General features: G+C 38.4%; 1 protein-coding gene across 1 annotated transcript in view; it reads right to left on the bottom strand.

Moving 5' to 3' along the window:
* Window positions 1-27,073, bottom strand: part of LOC122814492 (extracellular calcium-sensing receptor-like) — a 210,570-nt gene that overhangs the window by 55,199 nt on the left and 128,298 nt on the right. The window contains exons 3-4 of the mRNA XM_044087067.1: window positions 20,467-21,288; window positions 2,311-2,538 (exon numbers count right to left, since the gene is read on the bottom strand). Coding sequence (XP_043943002.1) covers window positions 2,311-2,538; window positions 20,467-21,288 — 1,050 coding nt within the window. The remainder of the gene's footprint in view (window positions 1-2,310; window positions 2,539-20,466; window positions 21,289-27,073) is intronic.

Raw genomic sequence — 27,073 nt, 5'->3', positions numbered from 1 at the left:
CAGTAAACTCTAACTTACAAAACTGTAAAAATGTGTGCGTGTCTATGAGTGTGCGTGTGTGTGTGCGTGCGTGTGTATGTGCATGTGTGTGCTCCCACGCATGCTTGCAAACCCAGAAGTCTATGTGTCTCTGTGTATTAAATTATATCTGACTTGTAACTCTACATAAAACATGGAGTCTGTATAAAATATGGCAACATGTCCTAAAATATATTAATAATTAATTAATTCAAATTATCAAATGATATGCTTCTGTATGAGAACTATCAATGAGGCAAATGACAAAAATCCATAATCAGAAAGACAAACAAAGCAGCAAATATTTTAAAAAAAAAGCAAAACATTTTGCCAAATTCCAAAATGACTTGTACTTGAGATAAGGTGTTGTCCTAAACCTGTAATCGTAGCAAAAGCAGATGATCCTAAAAGAAAGCTTAAGTGATTCTTAATTTCATATATCCAAATAAGGAAGCATGCTAGTCTTGATGGGTGACAATGTACCTGTACCTGATGCCATATGAATCAGTGGAAGTGCAGCTCAAGTACAAGGGTAAGTATCTAATAACAACGGACACTGATTTTCAATTTTCAAAAAAAAATGAAATTCTGTTTTCATGAGATGACATTCAGGAATTATACCTGTGATTTCTCAATGAAATTTCTGGATGTTGCAATGATTTCATTTTAACTTTCACCTGTATCTATATATTGAAATTTACAACAGATGCTAGCACAGAACATTCAATGATGCAAGCTGGCAGTATTGTAAATAATAAATACAAGCAGTAGTACATGTTGCAGTGAATTTGTTCTCTAGCCTACATTGCCAGATTTTGTGAAAATGACAAGATTTTTAATTTCTCAGACTGTCTATAAATGAATCATGGTAACTGCTAGTAAACAACCTTGAAAGTAAAGGAAGCCATGGGGAACTTTGTCACCTAGGTATAATCAAATTCAAGGAGCACTTACTTGCTTGTGTGGGGTCCAGAAGGTTGGAATGGTGAGGCTATGGAGAAAGTCTCCAGCCTGCCAAAGTCCACTGTCCCCTTCTGTTATTTGGAATTTTCCTCATTTCTTTTTGATGTTCGAAATCTGAGCCCTTGGAATGACCTGAGTCTTTATAAAGACTGCACAGAAAAAATCCCCCTATCTAGCCAGGTCTTTCTGAAGCCCAGTTAATTACTGGGTTCCTCTGTCCTAACTGCTGTAAGGAGTATTTCTTGCTCCAAAGGTGAGCCGAGCCCTAGGATTACTTGTAGTCTTTATAAAGACTACCCAGTTACCCTGTGAAGAAAGGAAAGAGGTTATATGTATCCAACCATAGTATGTTTTCCTGGGTTCCTTTGTCCTAGCCGAAAAGTATGGATCAGACAAAAAAGACATGACAGTCCACAGTCTTTATTCTTTAAAAAGCTTTAATGGCAAATCAGTTCTGCTTAGATGTCTAAAAATAGGATTTACTGGTGTTTATCCCAGAAAAAATAAAAAATCAGTGTTTCTGCTGATAGCAAGGCAAGCCTGGAATGTCAGGTCTACTCTGTAAATGGATTTCTGTAGAGATGCGTCTCAAATATCCAGGCAGTATAAACACGTTGTACAAAGCATCACATGTATCGATTTTGTTGTAGTTGGTCCAATCCATGCCCGCTCCCGAGCACTTATAAGTCATATTTACTCTCCATTATTTCCTCGCTGCCAACTTGAGTAATGCTGGAAGAAGGATTCATTTAAATGGTGCAAAACAGATTAAATAAAACAAAGCAGGAAATTCAATCCACAAGGCAGCCATTGTATATAAAGCACACAGCCATGGTACATTAACCAACAAATGACAAGGAAAGTGCACTGTTCAGATATAAACAGCAATAGGTTTAACATCACCAAATCAAAATGTAGACAAAATCTCTCAATGTTACATGCTAGTTTAATAGTCCTCTCAAATCGTTAATATTGTTCCTTGCCCTTACTATGCTTGGTTTCTTTGCATGCAAATTATTGTTTTTCATGTATATCTATTGGTATCTTATTTGTTCAATAAACTTTACTTGCTGGAAAGAACAATGTAGTTGAAATCTGATGGCTAATCTGATAGCCAACAAACAAATATACTATTCCTCTATGTTAAAAATATAAATTAAGAAAGAAATTGATAAATGTAAATAGTGACATCTGCTGACAATGGACGTGATAAAATTCTGAAAAGCAACTAATAGGAACAGCAGCCAAAATTATACTTAATTAGGAAATCACATATATAATATCAAATCCAGACTAATGGACAGCCTTTCAAAGTATCATGCCTCAAACCTTGTTATTTCCTCGATTCCAGATAATTAGGCTGGAATGGATGACAAGATCTTGACCAACGGGTAATCTTGAATCAAATTTTCCAACAGTGGCATACTGCAGCGTGCCGTTGGGAGCCATTTGCCAGTTGAGAATATCATACACATCAGGAGGGTTGCCATATTGATCAAAGAACATTTCCTCACTGTTACTACTAAAAAAGCGGACATTCTTGATGTAATAGAAAAGCTGTAGAAATCAATAGAAGTATTTAGGAAAAAAAAGTTGAACGTACAATGCAAGAGTGTCAAACAGGTTAATTACTAAATGTAAGCTTCATGATGTTTGGGTCAGACATTCAGTTAGTGAGTTGTTGTAAAGCAAACTTTAGGAAATGTTTGAAATGAATCTACTTTGTATTATATGAAATGTACAGTGGCAAACAAGCATCTATGCTTTATTTAAACTGTATATATAAATCCTTAATGATTCTGAGAAAGTGTTGTTAGTCTTTTATGCATGCACATGTAAAAAGGTAGATGGATAGACAACCAGACAGACAGGCAGATAAGACAGATTTTTTGTTAACCAGAAAAACGCACAGGGCACAAGTCTCCCTTTTTGAATGCCACCAGGGAACACTGGTTAAGTGACTCAGAGTCACAGAGTTTTGGCTACAGAAAATGAAGGAAGCAAACTAAGAATTACAAGATGAAGCTTTTTAACAGGTCAAAGCATTAACCCTCTGAACTAACCAGATAGATATACAAATATATAAACAGACAGACTGATCGATTTGATTAATTTAATTTTGTTAACCAGGACAGAGCACTGATCACAATGTACCATTTCAGACTCAGCACTGGTGCAAAACAAAGTCAGTCACAGAAATACAGAGAAAGGATACAACAGAAATAAAAAAAGACTATACAAATAAAGGACAGATAAATTAAACAAATGCATACAGCAGCTTAAAATAGTCTAAAAGGAGATTATTAATAAAGCATACCATCTGTAACCTTATAAAATAATATAGCATACAATTTGTAACACAATACGTCTAGGGGGTTACCATGGTAACTAAGGTACTACCAGTTGTACAAGTGAGAGTGTTAACAGTTAATCAATGTAAAGACAAGTCACGACTAAGTGAAGATGTAAACATATAATGGTTCTTCATTCTGACTGGTGAACTCAAAAAGATGACTTGCTGCAGATTGATATTGCATGACATAAAAAAGCTTCCATTTTATCCCTAAAGGGATCCCAACCATTTTTAAAGTCTTCAAGTTGTCTTGGCCTCTGCCATACATTTAACAGTTAGTTCTATTACTCTACCACCCTCTCTGTGAATTAACAGTTAGTTCTATTCCTCTACCACCCTCTCTGTGAAAGAGTAGTTCCTCATATACAATTTATAGTATGATTCCTTAATCTGATGATCATGCACTCTCCTCCCAGCCCTGTTTTTCTTCTCAATGTAGTTCCATCACTACATCCTTTTAGTGCCTTCATGCATCCCTAAAATACTGCATATCACTATGTTTCACTTTAGTTTGGATGTCTGAACAAATCCTCAAACTTTAATAATATCAATAAAAGGAATTTATGGATGATGGAGTGTGGGTATTGGACAAATGTGCTTGGTTTTCTGAAGGTGTATAAAAGTATCAGCCCATGACTGATTCAAAGAACTGGAGACCACTTTATCAGAGGACCGAGTTGATTGCAATTAACATAAAAACCTCATAAAAAGCCAACAGCAATAACAAGCTAAAAGTTACAAAAATCTTATAATTTAAAAGCTGTTAAGGATTTCTACACAGAACAATTAACTGGATAATGACTAAAAGCAATGTAATCTGGTGTATGCATAATTATTTCACTGTACTTCCTAGTTCCTGCCTCATAATTTACAGCTAGCCAATTGCTGTCTGGCATTTATACCACCTGCCAGTCGGGAGCATTTAATGATTCTCGATGAGAAATTCTCAGAGCTGCAGTCCATGTCAATTGTGCAGCAACCACATAAGGACACACAGCCATTAGCTCTTCATCTAGGAAAGTTCTGCATGTGAATTAAAGCTACTAGAGGAACATCTAATGTATTTTTCCAACATTGTAGATTACAGTTCCACTCTATGATTCAGCACTAGCATTAGGTCATCTTTGTAGCACTTGAGTCAGTACTTTATAACATGCATATCCTTCCACTTGTCTAGTAAAAAGAAATCAGTCCCCTTGAGCTTTTCCCATATATCATTCCCAGTGTTCTCCTTAACATTCTCACTGCCTCCTTCTGTCTGCTGAATCTCCAGAAATGCCTGTAGTAGTCTATCTGTGGCCTTAACAGTGACAGATAAGAGGACATTGCCATGCAACCATCTGTGGATTGCACACTCTGCCTACACACTCAGGCACCTTGTTTGTTTTTATTCTTCTCATTTACTGAGCCTGGATTTTAAGAGTGATACCCCTTCCCTAAAATGTACCTTTGGATTGGTATTCATCCAGCTGTTTACATGAAAGGGTTGAACTGGAGCTGGCATTTCATAGTCCATGATTACAGCCGCCATGAGGCTGTCTCCAGGCTTTACACCTGGTTAATAAAATCCACACCTTTCACCTGGTTAATAAAATCCACACCTTTCGTATCACGAGCAGTGAAACCACTTCAGTTCTTTATGCTCTACATCAGGCCTGAGAGGAGCACATTAAAAGGATATGGTCCTTCCTCCTGCTTGGCAACACTTATCACTGTTACTCCTCTGAGATCACCCCGAAGTCTATCACTTTCTACTGTCTGCCCTCTAGCTACATTCCCACCCACTTGTACAATTTACTATCCAATCAAGTTTCTGTGATTTTCCAAGGAGTTTGCAGTGTGAGACAGCCAAAGTTTTTGCTGAAGTCCAGATAAAGTATGCTCAAAATGTTAGAACTGCCCACTTCACTGGTTGTTATGTAACTGTGACACGTTAGTCTGACAAGTTCTGCCATCCGTGTAAACCATGCTGAAACTTAATGTGCAAGATTTCTATGCTGACCTCACATGCCATGACCTCAGGGCTGTTTCCATAGTTTTGCTGACTTCTTGCACCACCGATGAGGCATGGCACAATCACTGCCTGCCTGCCTTCCATTGCCATAGACCACCCTACCCTTAGGGACCACCATACCATCAAGAATCTCTTAAAGAGCTCTGTCAGAAAAACTGCTAGTAGTTTTCCTTCCTTTTCCTGGTAAATACAAGTTTTAAAGTACTCTCTAACAAGTTTTTCTGAAATGTAAAAGCCTAATGTGTCCTTTTTTCTCTCTGCTGGACCTCACCTTATGACTCTTCTAATTATACCTAATCAACTCATTAATTTTACAAGACAGGTACCAGGCATCCCTAGACTAGGTGAGAGAACTATGGCCCATTTCTTTCTGTGAGCTTGTTGATCCTTCAGAGTGACCAATCTAATCTACATGGATCCCTCCCACAACATCCTCATGAGCTCCACTGTGTGCTGTTGGTTGTAAGTGAATCTGCTGCACATGCTGAATCCTCTGGCCTTTATGCATGTGAACCACGGTATCATGTGCTCTACAAGTTCATGTTCCATCAACACAACACCCACTGCTTCCACTAGTGGCAGCTGCTCACCCCCATCTAGCATTGCCACCTATCAGTTTTTTTTCCAGACTATCTGGAAGTCAAACCGATTATCTAGTAGTCCAGAAAATACTGTACAAATTCTATTATTCTGTTTCAAAAAAAGAAACAGACTATTGAAGTTTTTTTAAATCAGTGGATTTACTATGCTATTATGCAGAAAAGGATAGTAAATCAGGAGAAAAAAGGCATCACAAATAGAAAATGTGGGCGTTCTTACTCATCTGAAGTGATGATGATATCACAAAATGAGCAGAAAGTGGGCGGGGAGAGGGGAGGAAACAGACACAGTAATGTGATGTGCAAGGGGTGTGGCCTTGGTCTGGTTTTGGCCACAAAGAAAAGTGGCAACCCAACCCCTGTCCATCTCTTCCAGCTTGGTCAGGCAGTCAGTCAGCTAATCATACATAGGTCACCTGGGCCAGAATCATGGCTTTATCCTCTGTACCACTGCACTGGAGCTGAGCAGCATCTTTGCAGTTCTAAGTTTCCCAGTCTACGTCTTCAGTTTCTCACCAACCTTCTTCACTCATGCACACCTCAAGAAAGTCTTCTTTCCTCCCTTAATAATTTCTATTAATGTAATTTTCCATTTTGTACTTTGCCTTCTTTGTAAAGTTTGTTTCCCTACCCTCTTTTTGGCCTCAGCATTACCCTCCTACTGGTCTTCTAATTTTGTGCTGTCTTTTTTTATTCATCATGGTTTCACTAATTTCTCTAGAAAACCCTTTAGTTGTCACCTTCTATCATCCTACCTTTTCATTTTAACCTTTATACAACCCCCTAAATGTCCCCATTATGATACATAAAGCATCATTCTAACTTCTCCAAGGATTATGCCACAATAAGATCAAAAGACGTCTGACTTTACTAACTGGCTTTATTTATGGTATTATTCTTGGGTGAGGTGCAATATTTTTTGGCATGGAAGGAGATAGTGAACAGACTGGGCTTTGAAATGTTAGTTAAAAGATTGTCATTCTATACAGTGTCATTTTTAAATAAAGCCAACCTGGCAATCCTTCTGATTTTGCAAATCAAAAACAGATGAATCTAAAGGGGTTACTTCTGAATACTAGGAGTCAAAACAAGAAACTCCGTTCCTTACAAGCTCTCCTCAACATAGAAAATGCTGATGTATGTGCAGTCACTGAGGTATGGTTCAGTGCTGCAGACAGCACTGGAGCAGTGCAAACTATAATGCTTTCCACAAATGTAAGCCAACTATTACACATTCAGGAATAAAGGTAGAGGTGTCCTGATTTACATCAAAAATAAGTATACCTTAAGGCTGGTCAAACAGTACAATGCACTTGAGCTTCTCCACATTCAAATCAGCAGAGGCAAAATCCCATACCACTTCCTTGCAAGTTATAGGTCCCCCTCTATGACCAAAGAAACCCATAACATGTACTTAAGCTTACTGGAAACATTCACCATCCAAGCCAACACCATATTCATGGGTGACTACAATTACCCAGCTATAAACTGGAAATCATTTATGACACTAAATGTGCAGGAACAGAGATTCCTGAATTTTGTAAACACAAATTCCCTGGACCAGATTGTCCATACTCCAACCAGGGGCACAAACATACTGTATATGGTCCTCACTTATAAGGGAGAACACTGCACAGCTCCTAGTGTAATGTCCTTTCTAGGAAGTTCAGACCACAAAATGGTCTCCTTTGAAATAAAAATCAAACCCAGAACCCCAGCTAACCCTGGAATGTTCAGTTACTACTCTAAGCTAACTTCCTACTATTAAGTGATAACTTGGTGAAATTTCAAGCCCCCCAAACCCTGAAAACATTGCTCCCTATGTGGAACTGCTCAGAAAAACAAGCAGGTTTACATGCTGCATGGAGGCAACTGTACCCACCAAGAGGAAGTACAGGACTAGCTCAAAAAACAAGCCACCCTGGTGAAATCACAACAATAGTCTGTATAACAAAAGGAAGAAAATCATGGCAAAATTAGGAGGTGCAGCACCAAGCAAGGGTAAAAGCACTGTCATCAAACTAAACAAGTCTACCAAAGACAAAACTGAGGTAAATCTGGCCTCCCAGACAAAGGACAACCACAAGACATTATTTTACTGTCTACAACTTCAAAGTCAATATACAATTGTATGTAGACCTCATTGTTAATGAAGCCACCTACACTAAGACAGAAGATATAGCAAATGTACTGGCAGACAAATTCAGCTCTAACTTTACTGTCTTCTCTCCCTGCCTCCCCTCAGGAAATACTGTGAAATATAACTCCCTCAAATAAGGGCGGAACAGTTCCTCAGTGCTCTCGCTATCGCCAAGAATACTGTATCAATGGGATGCAACAATATCCCAGGCTGCCTTCTATATAGCATGAAATGTGACCTATCAGGCCCCCTGGAACTGCTGTTTAACTGTAGCCTCCACCTGGCTTTGTGTTTTGTGAATGGAGAACAGCAACAATTATCTTTCTACACAAAGGTGGGCCATCTACATCTTCTGGCAACTACACACCCATAAATCATAGTCATCATTTGTAAAGCCATGGAAATGATCAACAATGGCATGGAAAACCTACAGACATCGGACCCAATTCAGTTTGTTTTTGTCAAGATCAAGTCATGCCTATACCACCTGCTGGACTTCGAGGGAAAAATGGCTCACACTACCTACTTTGAGCTGGCCAAGGCATTTCACACAATACATGACTTGGGAATTGTTGACAAACTCAAGAAGTTTGGTATAATCCATTATGTCACTTGGTGGACAGCCATCTGGCTCACAGATAGGACCCAGGAATTTAGAATTTAAGGGCTTATTTTTATAAATTGACCAGTCACCAGTAGAGTCCCTCAAGGATCTGTCCTTAACTACTACTTTTTCCCATACACTTCAGTAAAGTCAAGGTCAATTCCAAGGGCCTCTGGCTGACAAGTTTGCAGATGACTGTGAATTAGGAGCAGTCACAGAATTCCCCACTGGCACAAATACTCTCTAAGAAGGGCTGACACTGACATATAACTGGTATCAGAGCCATGGAATAAAACTAAATGCCAAGAAGTGCATAATATTATCCTTTGGGAAGTCAGCCACCTATGGTAACTATCAAACTGATAACACCCACCCCTAAAACTCAACCCAGTATTTAGGGGCTTGGGAACACATGTAGACGGTAATGTAGCATTCAAACATCATGTGTCAATGTTAGTGAAGAAATAATTCTATGTTATTCAATTAATAAACAAAAATATGGCATCTAGGTCCAAAGAGGTCATTGTTCCCCTGTATTTGGCTATCATCAGACCTATTATTGAGCACTATGCCCATTTGGTATGTACTTAACCAAGATCATCCAAAGACTGAAATATCCACAGAGGTTCCAAACTAAAAGAATACAGGGTGCAAATAACATGCCCAATGCAGACCACCTCAAAGACCTATTCCTGTATTCTGTCTCCTACGGGCTGTTGAAGGGAGTTCTATGTCTGGCATACAAGGCATTATTGGAACCCACTCTGATGGACCTCCTGTATATTCACAAAATAAACATCAGCAGAATTACCCATTCTAAAGATTAAACCTTGCTTGTGATATAAATAGGACCTAGAAGAGAGATAGGTATTCATACCAGAGACTGCCCCTCCTCTGGAACAGGCTCTCCATTCCATTTGAAGCAGAGTTCCTCCCTGACAGAATTCCTGTGTAACTTGGACACCTGAATGGGGAACCAGAAACTCACCCATGGTTTGGCACCTATGTCTGTAATAGACACGGGCAGCCTGTAAATGTTTCATCTCCCAAGCTCCTGTTTACATTACCAAGGGTGCCAGAGCTTATCAGAGATTTTGGGATGCATGGTTAGGCTTTTTAAGGCCCCTGTGGTTGTTAAACAAGTACACACCTATGACCCTATAAGATCTTCCCCTTACATTCACTTTCTTTTTATCCAGACCTTTTTAACCTCCCTAATGTGAAATGAGATTATCCCAGATTGTTTCTAACTCTGATCATAGTGGCTGCAACTTTTCTTCCTTAGACAGTGCGACTCACGCTGTTATTTAATTATTGTTGAGCAGTGGAACTCTAACCTGTGAATCTTTCACTTCGTCCTCAACAGTAGAAAAGATTGATAACTCTCATGTCTGGTTTCTTGTACTACCTTTTTAAAAGCCTAAGTCAAGTTCTCAACCAGTCTATTTTAATTTATTATACATAACAACTGGCAGTCTATCTTTAATAAATGCAAAGTTAACCAGTTTGGTGTTGTACCATTTGCAGTAATAGACAGTCAGCAGAAAGGAGATCATAGAGGCTACTGGTAACACATTCAAAATATCTGTGTCTTTTATCAGGATCTGATAAACATACATTTTGCCCGGTATGATGACTGAAGTAAGAAGTGCAGTTATATAACTTACTTTCACTTTGCAGTCAGATAATTCTTGAGAAACCCTCAGGGCATTTTGTTCTTTCAAGGAAAAAAGTGGGCCAACCGCAACCCACAGGAATTCTGTCACTGCAAGGTAATTTAGCAGGAAACTCAAACCATTGTAACCAGGAATATGATTTATTGCTCAATGTGATATGAACAGACAAGAAACCAAAATAGGTATGGTGTACCATGCATCTGCATGCCACATGGGAAGAAGCTCTGAATCCATTTAGTATATGAAGATGAGAAAGAAAAAAATAGAAGCAATAAGGGAAAAAGTCTAGACTCAATGAGAGCATCAAATATCTACTAATTATTTGTATTTCTGTAAGAAAGAAGTGCTTCATAATAACAAAGTTAAAGAATTGAGTGAAAGAGGGAATATTTAAAGAGTCACTTAACTAGCCAAAAAAAAGGACACAGCAGTTTGCAGTATAAAAATGGTTAGACAATGATTGGGCTTTTAGGAGAAGCAGACCTGACCTTATTTAAAGTGATAGATATATTCAGATTGAGTAAAGTTATAAATACACATCTAAAGGAATTAGCAAGAAATGGAAATGTGAAAATACATTATATGAGTCGAGTAATAGTAATGCTGATAAGAAAGAGAGACATTGGGTCACAAAACATACGGCTAAGTTGAAATTCAAGCCTTGTGTATCACATGCTCCCATAAGAGGAATGGCTTCCTGGGTTTAATCAACACTGTCAAATCTGTTCCATGAAGAAACATTTCAGAAATGTGTAAAATAATATTAATATTAACATTTGTATATTCAACAGTCACAACAAGAAAACAAGTTGGTTTATACTATTAAAATGAAAAAAAATGATGCACTGATTACAGTGATATATGAGAATAAAAAAAAACAGTGTAGCAAGATAATCAGTCTGACTGTGGATAAGAGAAACTCAGGATTAATAAAATGTTTAATTATCTATTTATTGACCCAACTGGGTAGAAGCCCATTTTCAGCAGAGGCCTGGGAGAAAATCTCCAAATTATTAGAAAATATTTTAAGAATAATAATTTTGCAATCTTCAAAAATAAAATAAAAATATCTGCAGTTTAAATAATTATAACAAATTAGACATAATATAAAAACATTGGTTAAGAATCTATATAAGGTGTATGATTATCATTTAATATTTAAAGAAAGTGTAAACAGTTTCTAGAAAAACTGAAGGTAAGCTAGTCTAATACAAATATAAACTGTAATACAAAGTGACTGAGAAGCAGGCTTATGGTATATTTACAGAGAAATTCAGGGAAGAGAACTTGATATCTGTAAGGAAGTAAGCAAAGAAGGAAGGAAGTATAAGGAATGAAGGGTCTATATTAGAAGACTGAATGCTTAGGTGATTGAACACCTAAACATCGCTCTTCTAATATCAAGCCACACAATATTGAATGTCCCAGGGAAACACGTCCCTCAGCCACAACACGAAAAACATTACTTTACATATAAATGAAGTGGGGGCTTAGCCCCCCCACACCCCTTACATGGGGGGCTGTGCCCTCACACACCCCCTAACTAAATATACCAACTCTGAGATCACTCAACAGTAGGGGAAATAGCAAAGTCTGGTGAGAGGCCAAGGGAAATATTTCCTTGTGCTAAATCGGCCATTTGCCATTGTTTGCTTTTGACATTAGAAGATCGATGTTTAGGTGTTCGATCACCTAAACATTTGGTCTTCTAATATAGACCTGGAATGAAAAGGTAGTCTCTCACATTTAGGCAACAGAGCCAAACTTTAGCTAGAAGGTCTTTCAGAGTGGTTTTGAAAGATGGGTGGGAGGAAGGGCATAGACCTGATGGATACAGTGATACAGGTAAGGAGTTCCAGCACTTACCAAACTTGTATGAGTACAGGCAATGCCCAACAGATTTGTCAGGTTTGTAGACATGAGTTTTTGGTCACTGGATCATAATGACCAACTGGGAACATAGTTGTGTAGAATGCTTTTTAGTGCTGGACAAGCAGATGGGTGATGAATTACTTTACAGGTGGTAAGAATCTGTGCATATGTTAGCTGTGGCTGTGGCAGTTCTAACCACTTTTGGCTTTTTAGTGCTATACAGTGTTGGGTTCTGAAAGGGATGCGTGCTGCAAATTTAGCAACTTTGTTATAGCATTGATCAAGTTTTAATTTTTGTGAGGCCTGGAAGTTAGTAAGGGTGGGAGCACCAAGAAGTTTTGGGAGGAGATAAGTCATGGCAAGTGTAGCTTTTGGCTCTGTAAAGCATCCCCAGTTTTTGATGAGTTTTTCTTATGCAATTTTGTATATGCAGATCAAATGTAAGATTATCATCCTCTATCACCCCTAATAGTTTGCTGTGAGAAGTGAGTTTGATGGTTGTATTATCAAGAGAGAGAACTTTAAATTTTGTTTTTTCATGAGAGAGGAAAAGTAGTAGTTTGGCCCCTTTGAGGTTGAGCATGAGTCGTGAGTTACAAAGCCATATTTCAGTGGCTGTTAAAGCTTGCTGAGCTTTAGGTGTACCATTTTGTCAGATGTGTAAATGAGTGGAACCATCTGCATATTGTAGTAGGGTTTAATTTAAACTAGACAGTGGCAGGCATTATAATAATATTATGTCAGAAAATACATTTAAGGCATGTTGTTGTTTGTCTTTTCGGCTTTTCCCGGTTAGGGGTCACCACAGTTGAACTCCGGTCCACTAATGATTGGCAGTAGATTTTTAAGGTGCCGAGTTGCCAGCCCGACGCCCAACCTTCAGCAAAGGCACGCCCATTCACGCATGTCTTTTGAATGCCACGCGACCACAGGGAGAGCATGCAGACTCCACATAGAAGGCACTCAAGCCAAGAATCGAACAGGAGAACCTCTTGCTGTGAGGCAACAATGCTACCGCTGCACCACCGTGGCTTCAAAATACATTTAAAGCATAAGTGTGCATATTACTCATCTGTTCAAAGTACCAAGTAAAGTAGTACCTGGCAGTGTTTTTCAATCCTTCACATGTGTGTGTGTGTGTGTGTGTGTGTGTGTGTGTGTGTGTGTGTGTGTGTGTGTATATATATATATATATATATATATATATATATATATATATATATATATATATACACATATATATATATATATATATATATATATATATATATATATATATATGGTTCTACCTGACATAGTGTGTGTGTGTGTGTGTGTGTGTGTGGGTCTACTTTGATTCACTGAAAACTCATTTCACTGAATTTCAATTCATCCTCAAAAAAATCACTAACAGCTGAAATCATGGGTCTATATCAGAATCGTGAAAGCTGTCTTTCGCGAATACATGTTCATCGACACATATACAATAACTCACTTAACAGCGAAGTACCAAAAGGGCGAAATGGAGAATGCCAAATGGCAGCAGGGTGATCGTGGGGATGAGGAAATGGATCCTTTTCCCCATCCTCGGCGTAGTGTTGTCATCAGAGTTGGTCTTCTGCATTGTCGATGTTCTGGGGAGCAGTTGTGGGTTCTGCGCTGTCGACGAAGTCAGGTAGAACCATATATATATAAGTGTGTGTGTGTGTGTGTGTACAGTGTAGGTGTGTGTGTGTGTGTGTGTGTGTGTGGGTCTACTTTGATTCACTGAAAACTGATTTCACTGAATTTCAATTCATCCTCAAAAAAATCACTAACAGCTGAAATCATGGGTCTATATCAGAATCGTGAAAGCTGTGTTGATGAACATGTATTTGAGAAAGACAGCTTTCATGATTATAATATACACTGGAAATCACTGAATACTCATTTCAATGAATTACATTTTAATGAATGTAAATACTGTTGGGCAAATAAAACATATATGCCCTTTACCACACTGTAATGCAATCTTGGAGTTAGTATATATAGTTACGGGGGTGTGGAGGGCACAGCCCCCCATATTGGTGTGTGTAGCCCCCACCTACTTAGCTTTTATATTTATGAATCTCATTTCACTGAAAGCTAACAATAAAAAAACAAAAGTAGGTGGGGGCTACACCCACCACACCCCCCAATGTGAGGGGCTGTGCCCCACATACCTCCCCAATGCACTACAGTGGGGAAAAGGGCATATGTGTTTTATTTTCCCAACAGTACTTACATTAAATGAAATGTGATTCAGTGAAATGAGTTTTCAGTGATTTGAGCTTTCAGCAATTTGGTGAGTGTTTTGAAATTCAGTGAAATGAGTTTTCAGTGTGAATCAAAGTAGACCTATATATATATATATATATATATATATATATATATATATATATATATATATATTATGTAATATTTTCCTTCAAATAACAGCACAAGTCAAGATGTTAATACATCTAAAATGTTTGCTCCTTTGCCTTATAAGAAGTTGGAATTAGTGAAAATTATTCATACTGTAGAGGTTGTTGCACAGATATAGCTGACCAATGCAAAAACATGTTAAATACTGGATAGCCATAGTAATGATATCTCGCAAGATTGTACTGATTATTTTGCAGGCTTAGTCAGTTTGTTGGAGTAATATCATAGTCAGATTTGACTCAGGAAACTTGTCAGCATACTATCATATTTAGATTAGGCCCAGGCAGCTTGCCAGGATACTATCGTAGTCAGATTAAACTCAGGCAGTTTGCCAGGATGATATCACACTTATTTCAGACTCATTTGGCTTTCTAGGAAAATATCATATTCAGATCAGGTTTAGGTAGTTTGTCAGTAAAATATCACATGCAGGCTAGGCTCACATAGCTTGCCAGGATAATATCAGATTCAGATAGGTGTAGATGCTGTGCCAGTAATACATGCTTCAAGAAGTCTATCAATAGTTCTCAGGAGTAGAATTAAGTGCAGGAAATAAATGAAAATATAAGTGTAGATGTCATGAACAGATAAACAAAGAAAGTGAGAGGCAGAAGACTGAGTAAAGCGTATGATAGCTGCTCCAAAACGGGACAATGATTCATAAGATTTCAATGAAGTAATTACACGAGATCATTTAGGAAGCAACCTCAGCTGATACAAATGTAAAGTTCTTTCAGCATTATATACAAACAGGAATTCTTACAGAAGAGCTAAGTCTCAAGGGTTTCCTGAATTGTTAACAATTGGGAGACATTGAAGCTAGCTTTTGTTCAGTAATTTAAAGCTATAAATATGCTGCTTTCCTGCTTTCTTAGTTTTTCAAACAATTGTACATTTATCTATATCGATATATGTATGTATATACATATATATATATATATATATATATATATATATATATATATATATATATATATATATATACACACAACAACAACACACACACACACACACACACACACACACACACACACACACACACACACACACACACACACATATGCATCATCAAACACCAAACATTCAAACATCATCAAACACCAAACATTCAAAATACTGACCTACTGACCATCAAAACAATGATAATTTTAGAAAAACTCTAAAATGATCGAAAATACAAAAATTAAATATATTTTTTTGTAGAGGGGCAAGCCCCCTGCACCCTACACAGCTGCTGATAACTTTATGTAGAAACTTCAAGACCATAGTTCCAGTAGTATATGAGGGCAGATTGAGAAAGGCAAAAACCCCAGGTGCAAAGTCCAGCACTATCCTCTCTCATCTCCCATTATTCTTCCTCCAGACCTCTCTGAAGCTTTAGCCAAGACCTACTACATATCTACAAACCCAAGTCTAAATTTGGACCCAGCATGTACAGCTATCACCCCACTATTGCCTGAAATAGGCTCCCACTAGAAATCAGGACCTTACACATCCTAAACAATTTAAGACAGCCACCAAAGAGCACTTTAAAAGTCGCTGGTCCTGGCACTGCACTCCTCCTCCTTAACATCCCCTACTTCTCATACCTTAATCTACTTTCTGCCCTTAACTCACTCTTCTCACTAGCTCTCTCTAATCTTCCTTGACTACTCTTTCTACTGTGTTCTAAAATCTATTAAGCAAATTGCCTCAGAGAAACATTATATTGTAATTGTCTTGCCTTCAAGCAACTACATTATGATAAAACTGGGTTTTTGTAACCACTTACCCCAAAAACTATACTCATCTTAATGACATATTTCTTTTTATACATCTTGAAATAGTTATGCTATACTCCTGATTATTGACACTGTATAACATTGTATTGCTACTTAATGCCTTGTAATAATCCTGTAACATTGCTGTTTAATGCTAATTTATAATGAAAATTGTATAATATGTTGGAGTGTTTCTCCCCGGGCCTCCGCTGAAAAAGGGCTCTTCAGCTCAGTCAGACAATCCCGGTCAACAAATGTAAAATAAATAAATAAAAAGTGTTGGGGGGCATAATCTGCCAATCCTCACTCTTTAATGTAATACAAGCTTTTAAAGTCAGTATTGAATTTGCAGTCAAACATGTGTACTGTAGCACTCCATGTGTGCATGTGTGGTCTAAACTGTAGCACCTGCTTTCTACATTGTAGCAAAGGTATTTTTTTAAGTAAAATGTGAGCTCTGTGGTGCTCTGAGCAGGCAGGGTAAACACTTGCAAATGCTTGCTACATTTCTATCAAGCAGTTTGTTACAGTTTAAGAAGATTTTTTTTTAACTAAAACATGAGCACTAAAGAGCTGCTTGCAGACAGGTATGAACTGTAGCAAACAGTTTGCTGCGGTTTAAAAGAAGAATTTTTTTAAAAAAATATGTTAAAGGACAGTTGGGGGGAAGGCAGAGAAATGGGACCTAAATGAGAAAAGAGATGACTGACTTCTATTTAAGTTTGTTGCATCTAAATGCTGTCCAAATAATTACATTATAAGAGAATGCCAGTAACGTGTCATAAGCCCTAGTTGCCACAGTAGTAATCCCTATCAAACAGCAAAGTGTAGTTCCCACTATGGGGATCAGTGAGCCTTTGTAACAGTGTCTTGTACCAATACCTGTTGCAAAAATCCTTTGCAGAGATGTCTAGGGAGAGTAGAAAATTATGCAACTGTATAGCCTGTCTAGTCCTTGGTAGCAAACTGAATTTACCTGTAATCATTAAGTATAAGCAATATATTAATCCATCTATAACTGAAACAAGTAGAAAATGTATAGACTATTAATACAGTACAAAGAAATGTTAGGTGTAATATAAAGATATGTCTACTGCCACTAGCCTTACATATTAAACCAGTTCAGATTTTACAGATTGTAAATTAACATAAGAAAAACCTATATAAGCTAGAGTTTTTCACTGTGTGATACCTTTAACCTCCTGCATTGGGCATCAAGTATTTCAGCTATATGGCTGAATGCCCATGAGTTTCCACTTTTTTCTTTTAAAGTGTTTGTGGATACATACAGGCCAAAGGGGTTTGGCTTTATTGGCCTGAATGTATCCGCAAAGACACCCCCTGCAAATTATACATACTAACTCCAACATCACACTACAGTGAGGAAAACTCACTATATATATATATATATATATATATATATATATATATATATATATATATATATAGGTTCACTATGAAATCTCAAAACACTGAAATCCCGAATTTCAGTATTTCTAAATTACATAGCGGAAAAAGTGAAATACCGAAAACCCATAATTGCGAAACTCAAAATCCTGAACCTACACTACACACAAAGCACACACATAAACATACACACAACTTCCCCCCACAACCACATAGACAAACCTAGACCACATATAAGCAGGGGGCCCCACACACCCCTACTTATAAATACTAACTCCAAGATCACACAATCAGACAGACAAAGGTAACTCACACCCACACATTTCACAGTCCCTCGCACACACACATCACAGTCACAACATGCACTGACATACACTAAAGCCCCTAACCAACACACTTACACATACATACATACCCAAACTAACACCTAACCATTCACACACCACAACACCAGAAGCGCTAATTCAAAATCTCCGTACTTCGGGATTTTGAATTTCGCGCTTCTGGTGTTTCAGGATTTCAAGGCTTCGATGTTATAATTTCGAAATACTGAAATTCGGGATTTCAGTATTTTGAAATTATGAATGGAACCCATGTATATATATATATATATATATATATATATATATATATATATATATATATATATATATATATATATATATATATATATATAAAATCTATGGGATCCGGCCTGACACATGCTCGACTAGCATATGTCCGAATCACAAAACAACGAACACAAATACACGAAAGTGCTTAACATCGAAAAGCGCTTCTATGTATGTGTGCCTGTTTCGTAGATCGGACTGCAGTGCGGGTAAGAGAAAATTCCCTTTTCCCCACTCTAGTGCGATCTTGGAGTGAGAATATTAAAGTAGGGAGGTGTGGCCCTGCAGAAACGTAGATTTTTTTGAACTACACAAACACGGAAGCGCTTTTCGATGTTAAGCACTTTCATGTATGTGTGTTCGATGTTTTGTGATTCACACACATGTTAGTCGAACATGTATCCTAGACCCATATATATATATATATGGATTCACTTCATATATATATATATATATATATATATATATATATATATATATATATATATATATATATATATATATGTGTGTGTGTGTGTGTGTGTGTGTGTGTGTGTGTGTGTGTGTGTGTGTATATACACCAATCTATCAAGAATATACTCTGTTGAAATGCAACTGATTGAATACAACTTGTTCATCAGTGGCCTGCCAAAATTAAGAAAGAAAAAAGAAACCATTGTTTTCTGCAAGGGGACAAGCACCCCTCCACCCTTGCACCCCTGTTAATTATATATATCAAGTCTGAAATTACATTAAAGTGGGAAAAGGAAAATTTCCACCAACCCTTCTGTACCACAGTCTTGCACAGAAATCAGCTGTGCTGGTATTTCTCTTGGGCAAAACACCAAAACATTGACGTCACTTGCATCAACATCAACTCAGAAAAATCGAAGAAAAGTCAACATGCAAAAGCACATGCTCATGCTCTAAGAAACAACCTCCGAGCACGCAGGAGTACATTGTTTCTGCAGGTCATCCTTACACCCTCTGTTAATTACAGACATTGACTCCAATGCTGCAAATCCATGGGAAGAGGGCATATTCCCTAACCCAATGACTGTCCGTCTTGTACACCTGTCAACAATCTGTTTTGTTGACCAAATTATAGTATTTTAAATACTCCCATATATAGACCCAAAACCAAGGCTTTTGTTCAAAGCTTTTTCAATGGTATTGGTGAATTTAAGTTGATTCTGTTCACTGTGGTGTTGGTGAATTTATGTTGATTCTGTACACTATGGTGTTGGTGAATTTATGTTGATTCTGTTCACTGTGGTGGTGTTGAATTTATATTGATTCTGTACACTATGGTGTTGGTGAATTTATGTTGATTCTGTTCACTGTGGTGTTGGTGAATTTATGTTGATTCTATTCACTGTGGTGTTGGTGAATTTATGTTGATTCTGTTCACTGTGGTGTTGAATTTATGTTGATTCTGTACACTGTGGTTTTGGTGAATTTATGTTGATTCTGTACACTATGGTGGTGAATTTATGTTGATTCTGTTCACTATGGTTTTGGTAAACTTATGTTGATTTTGTTCACTATGGTCTTGGTGAATTTATGTTGATTCTGTTCACTATGGTGTTGGTGAATTTATGTTGATTATGTTCACTATCATGTTGGTGAATTTATGTTGCTTCTGTACACTGTGGTGTTGGTGAATTTGTGTTGATTCTGTTCACTATGGTGCTGGTAAACTTATGTTAAGTTTGTGCACTACAACACTCCTTTCATGCAGTTGGTGCTTTCTGGTATATATCTATATATAGCTACATTTATATCTATCAATCTAGATATATGTGTATATGTATTATATTCACTTTTATTTGACTCCATTATTAACTTCATAGCAAAACTTTGCTTCATTCAAAAAAGAATATTTTTAAGTGGCCTGCATTGCATGTGAGTAGTTCCAGATGTTTAGTAGTGTATGAACAGATCTAGAGAAAGGTTAAAAGCCTGATACACCTCCCAACATCAGATTTCTAACATTTGCATGTGTCTGTGCTTAGCAAACGTAACAAGAAATGTACTTTGCCTTACCTGCCAAGGTAAAAAAATGCCAGTATTGGCACAGCTTCCATTTTGAAAAGGCCCAGCTGCATGTCTGCAGGTGAACACATTATGCAGGGCATATGCTGCAGCATACACTGCAATGTAGACATTGTATGAATACCCCACCTGAGCAGGATCAAAGAATGGAATGTGAAGACCCTTTATATTTTCACTTCCCGTGCAACGTTTTGTTACTAAAGTGTCAGCCCTTTTGGAATTATTCCATTTACATCCAAACACTTCTTCCCAGAATAACATTGTGAATATATCTTCTGGACTTTTGAGTGGGTTTATATCATAAAGGTGCTCCTGGAATCCTGGAATTGTTCCTCTGTGAACAGAAAACCACAGTGTTCCTTGCAATGTCCAGAAAAACTCTTTCTTGGAGAACAACAATGATATTGGCCATTCTTCACTACCGATCCATATTTTTCCAGTTACATTTTGTAATGCAATCTCTGCCATAAGAGGATACAGCCTGCTATCAGAAGATGTTATCAGCACAACATTTGCTGTTGCTTTTGTTACTAATTCAACTAGGTGCTCCATCTTTAACTCCATGTTCGTTACTGGGAGTGACTCAAAGAACTCAATGCAGATCCCACTTTGTATGAACTGTTCCTTTAATACCTGGCTGATTTCTTGACCATAGTCATCATCTTCTGCCAAAAGGCCAACCCATGTCCAGCCAAACTGAAGAAGCATTCTTGCCACTGCATCATACTTGAGATAGCTGCTAGGAACTGTCCGTAAGAAAGAGGGGAACTGATGTTTATCATTCAGACTCAGTGCTCCTGATCCGTAGCTAATCTGAAATAAACATACAATGTTAAACCGTCAGCAGAAGTTAATCCTTACTTATAACTGTCCCTAAGAAAGAGGGGAACAGATGTTTGGCATTCATACTCAGTGCACTCGATCCATAGCTAATTTGAAGTAAACATACAAAGTTTAACTGTTAGCAGAAGTTAAATGACACTTGGAACTGTCCGTAAGAACAGGGAAACTGATGTTTATCATTCAGAATCAGTGGTCTTGATCTATAGCTAATCTAAAATAAATATACAAGGTTAAATTGTTAGCGGAAGTTAATTGCTATTATTTATAAAACACTCACCTCAGTCCTGCAGTTATAATTGAAAACAAAAACTACTATACATAGTAAAAAAATAATCTTAACAGACTTATCTAATAATCTTAATAAATGGAAGAAAGGTCTGTATTTTTTCCTAATAGCAGATCGTGAGCTAAATTTGAAGTAGGAATGGGTGTCTGTATTACTTTAACTTATCAGTTATTATAATGAAGAAATGAAATTCTGTTTTGCTGTAATCAAACCCCTGGTATGAGAAAACCAAAACAAAAAGTCATCTAGCCTAGATAGTTTAACATCTAGAGAACATTGCATATATATAGTGATATTGTACAAAGCCACTCCAATAGCCTTGCTGTTCAGTAACACTTACCATTTGGATAATAATATTGCACAGTATAATTGGACACCCTTTCATAAGGGCCTTTTGGTAGCTGATAAATATTAGTGGGTGGTGGCAGTGATTTCTACCGTATAGTCTGAGTAAAAGGGGCACAGCTGGGGAACCTGTGCCAGCCTTCCCCAGGAGTGTCTGTGTGGTTGTATATAACTCTTATCTCAAAGTGTGTGTGTGTGTGTGTCAGTAAGTTGGGCAGGGACACAAAGCACTGGTTGAACAGAGAGGTTGCTGGAGGTTTTAGCTTGCCCACTAGGCTGAGAGCTGGACCCTATAGCTGTGCCAGTGGGGAGTCTTACTGGGGATCTGAAGAGAAAGGGAGAAACCAGCCCCAGACTGACTGTGATCTCTGTGTGCTTTTAAGGGAAATTGTCCTTTACTCTGTGTGTGTATTTGTTATCCTCCCCAATGTGGATGCCCCTTCACTGGTGTTAGTAGTGAGGATTGAGACTCCTTGATTGCTGGGCCAGTGCACAGGCATCACATATGAATTGTTTGGCAGTGGTGGGATAGCCACTCCACATATTAATTGGTTGGCAGATACTAATCGGCGTGTAGTGGTGTGGGTAGTGTGAATTTCTGTAGCTTGTGTACAGCGATCACTGAAGGTGTTTTTGCACTCTAAATCAGCCACTCAGTGAATACTCAGAGTTCAGATCACAATTATTTCTTTTGTTAGCTTAGTTAGTCAGGGAGAGCAGGCAAGCATGTTAGCAGAGGAATACGGAAAGCTGACAAGGAGCCAGCTGGCTGAGATGTGCTGGGCTAGGGGGCTGGTGCATGGAAACCTAACTAAGGCAGATAGGATTGCAGCTTTGGTCACAGCTGCTTGTGGGTACTGATGTGCCCTTGGACAGAGTGACTGCAAAAGTAGTGGTGATTAGTAGTACCCAGGCTGACAGTGCCACTGTCAGAGGATGCCAGACTTCCTGTGGAAGAGGAGTTGGGAAGTGTTACAAAGAGAGAGTGACAGGCTCAGCACTCAAACCCTATAGCCTAGAGGGTAACTATGGATATTGTGGGGCCTCTGAGTACCCCAAGTTCCACAGGGAAAAAGTATATCCTAGTGGTAGTAGATTATGCTACAAGATACCCTGAGGCAGTGGCTTTGTCCTCCATTGAGGCAGAAAAGGTGGCAAATGCTTTGATAGAGATTTTCAGCAGGTTAGGTTTCCCAAAAGAAATATACTGACAGAGGTGCCAATTTCATGTCAGACCTGCTGGCTTGTCTGTAGAAGTACTGTGTGGGGAAGCACCTAAAGACCACCCCTACCATCCCCAGACTCATGGTCTTGTTGAGAAGTTAAACTCTACAATCAAGTCCATGCTACAGGCATTTGCAGACCAGTTTAAAAGGGAGTGGGACAAATATTTGCCCCTTCTGTTTGCTTACAGAGAGGTTCCCCAGGAATCCATAGGTTTTTCACTCTTTGAGTTGTTGTATGGGCATAAGGTGATGGGACCTCTAGATTTAACTCGAGATGAGTTTGGAAGGTGAGTGTGAATCTCACAAGGAGTCTGTTGTGGCATATGTCCTAAACCTCAGGACAAGGCTCAGGGAACTTATGGGCTTGGCCCAAGACAACCTGGAAGAAGCCCAACAGAAAAAAATATGGTATGACAGGAATGCTCATGCTAAAGAGTATGCTGTAGGGCAGTAGGTAATAGTTCTCATTCCTGTCAGACACAACAAGCTGCAAACAGCTTGGGAGGAACCCTGCAAGATGGTAAGAAAGGTAAGTGATGTTAACTACATGGTAGAACTGCTAGGCAGGAGGCAGGAGCACAAATTGTACCATGTTAACATGATGAAACCTTACTAATGTAGGGAGGCCATTCTGCTGAGCATTTGCAGTAGCTTGCAGGAGGAGTCTGAGGGAGATCTGGTGAGTGATTTCTTCAGTGAGGCTTGGACTGGCACCTCAGTGGAAGGGGTAGCACATCCCCAGCAGCTATCTCCTACCCAGGTTCTAGAAATCAGAGCAGTGTTATAGGAGTTTGGGGACATGTTCACTGGGCAGCACCAGGTGGATACAGGACCCCAAAGACCTATTAGGCAGGCCCCTTATAGGGTTCCTTTAAGAGTCAAACAGACTCTGAGGAAGGAGATACAGAAGAGGTTGGAACTAGGGGTAACTTAAGAGTCCAACAATCCCAGGGCCTCCCCAGTGGTGCTGGTGCCAAAGAAGGATGGCAGTACCAGGTTCTGTGTGGACTACAGAAAATTAAATAGTCACACAGAATCAGATGCTTACCCCATGCCTAGGACAGATGAGGCCCTAGAGCAGATGGGTGGGGCTAAGTATCTTACCACCATTGATCTTACCAAGAATTAATGGCAGGTGCCCTTGTCTCCCAGTGCTAGAGAGGGGGGTCAGTCTTTGTGACTCCATTTTGGCTTGTATGAGTTCACAAAGATGCCCTTTGGGATGAAAAATACCCCAGCAACTTTCCAGAGGCTGGTAGATCATATCCTAGCAGGAGCAGGGGTTTGCCCTTGCTTACCTAGATAATATTGCCATCTACAGCCATTCCTGGCAAGAGCACCTTCAACATGTCAGGAAGGTGCTGGGCAAACTACAGAGGGCAGGGTTGACCATTAAGCCCAGCAAATGTCAGGTGGATATGGCAGAGGTCTCCTACCTGGGACATAGAGTGGGGAGTGGTAAGATGAGGCCAGAACCTGCCAAAGTAGAAGCCATTCAGGCATGGCCTGTACCTGTTACCAAAAAGCAGGTGAGGGCATTCTTAGGGACAGCAGGGTACTACAGAAAATTTGTTCCCAGTTATAGTACCATAGCTGCTCCCCTCACAGAGCTGACAAGGAAGAACAGGCCAGATAAGGTAGTGTGGACCCCAGCATATGAGCAGGCATTCCTGAAGCTTAAGGAAGCTTTGGGAGGACCCCCAGTGTTACCCAATCCAGATTACAGAAAATAATTTGTTTTGCAGGTGGATGCTTCAAACCATTGGGTTGGGGCTGTCCTTAGCCAGATTTCTTCAGAGGGAGAAGAGCACTCAGTGGTTTATCAAAGTCGTAGGCTCCAACCCAGGGAGGAATGCTATGCAGCTGTAGAAAAGGAATATCTAGCCATAGTGTGGGCACTGCAGAAACTTCAACCTTATCTGTATGGAAGAACATTCACTGTAGTGACAGATCACCATCCCCTAACATGGTTTAACAGAGTCGGTCAGCAAAATGCCAAGTTGCTAAGATGGAGTCCAGGGTTGCAAGCATATGTTATGTCAGTGCAGCACTGCAGTGGGATTAGCAATGCCAATGCAGATGGGCTCTCAAGACAGGGAATGGGGTAAGGTATACCCAGATCGATGTACACAAGTTGAGTTGCTTGCTGTATAAATGGAGCTTGAAGCCAACACCAGAAAATAAACAATCCACTTAGAATGACCAAGGCTCCAACCATAGGTAGAGAGTAGTAGCTAATTCCAATATTAATTGCAAAAAAACAACTTTATTTTCTTCCAAACAGCAAAATTCTAGAGGTTAGCGCTTTCATGGTTGTATCACACCACTTCATCAGACCATAAAAAGCTGTTAAAACCATGAGCTAATATAGGAATTCAAAAAATTAATCATACTATTACTGTATTGCACCAATTAATAGCTTAAAAATATATACACATACTTAAGAATGCATTGGCATAAACCTCTATATTCTTGCCTACAAACAAAAATATATTATTGTACTTATATTAGTGACTAATGCCTCTTTTGAGGCCCTGTAATGGTGGATTATTCTGCTTTTGGATTGAATAAAGTCTGTTCCTGTGGATCGTGGCTCCTGGTGCTTCTGTTTTCTATATCAGTGACTAACTTACAAATATATACTCTAAAACTTCATATAAAATATGAAATGTATATATAAACAAATGCAGATAGATACTATTGAAACACTGTCCCTTAAATTAATAATCACATAAATGTGAATATACATTAAAACATCATATATATATATATATATATATATATATATATATATACTGAAATACAAGATGCGTGTCATGAATGAAAAATATATATCCATATATATAGGTGTATAAACACAAATAATTACAATCAGTAACTTAAATAATAATGACAACGTGCATAGGATGAAAAGTAACATATTGAGAATTGAGGAACAGGCTTTGAGAGGGCTTCAATCAGATTGCAATATAACAATCAAACCTGCAGACAAGGGAGGCCCAATAGTAATAATGTACACATCCTTGTATAAAGAGAGTATGCAGGAATTGCTGGGTGATGAAAGAACATATAAACCAATACAGGAAATAGAGTTAAAAGGAATAGTAAATATTATTGAAACAGCATTATATGATTGTTTGTTAGAAGAACAGATAGATAGAGACCTGTATGACTATTTTTCAGTACACAAACCACTGACACCAGTAATACAAGGTCTGCCTAAAATATACAAGAACATGTAAAAACTCCCCTCTTAGACCGATAGTCTCAGGCAGGAATTGGCTTACAAAGCCTTTATCTATCTATGTAGAAAGCTCTATTAGACCAGTGGTAGAAAGTAATCCCTGTATCCTAAGAAATACAAAACAATTTTTGCAGGACTTGTATGAATTTCTAGAGAATACGGATGAGGAAAAGAGTTCACTTATATTAGTAACCATGGATGTATGCTCCTTATTCACATCTGTTCCAAATAGAACAGGCATCAAGATGTTGAGGGACTATTTAGTTATTGATGGCACATGTGACCATAGGAAAATAGATCTAATATGTCTACTTATGGATATGACTCTAACATACAATGTGATGTTAATTATTTGATGGCAAACCTCGGAGCCGTGGTGTCTGAACCAGCAGATTCTGCCTATTGTTTTAAGGCCAGAGTTAATGGCTAGAATTTACATGTATAATTTCTTTTATTGCTCTGTCTTCCTGATCAGCTGCAAGATCAAAAGAGTTATTAACGTCTGAGTTTCTGTTAGCCTGGGAAAACCAGAGAATTCTAAAAATGATATAATGTGAAGTAGCACTGTGTTATCAATTTAAAGAGAGAGGATCAGAGCATTTTAGCATTTGTCTTGAGAACATCAAACATTACCAGCACTGTCTTGTTCTATGT

This window comes from Protopterus annectens, chromosome 10.part0 (assembly GCF_019279795.1).
Source record: "Protopterus annectens isolate FY-2018-M chromosome 10.part0, PAN1.0, whole genome shotgun sequence".
NCBI lineage: Eukaryota > Metazoa > Chordata > Ceratodontiformes > Protopteridae > Protopterus > Protopterus annectens.
Note: the sequence above shows the minus strand (reverse complement) of the source record. Positions and strands in the feature narration are given on the sequence as shown.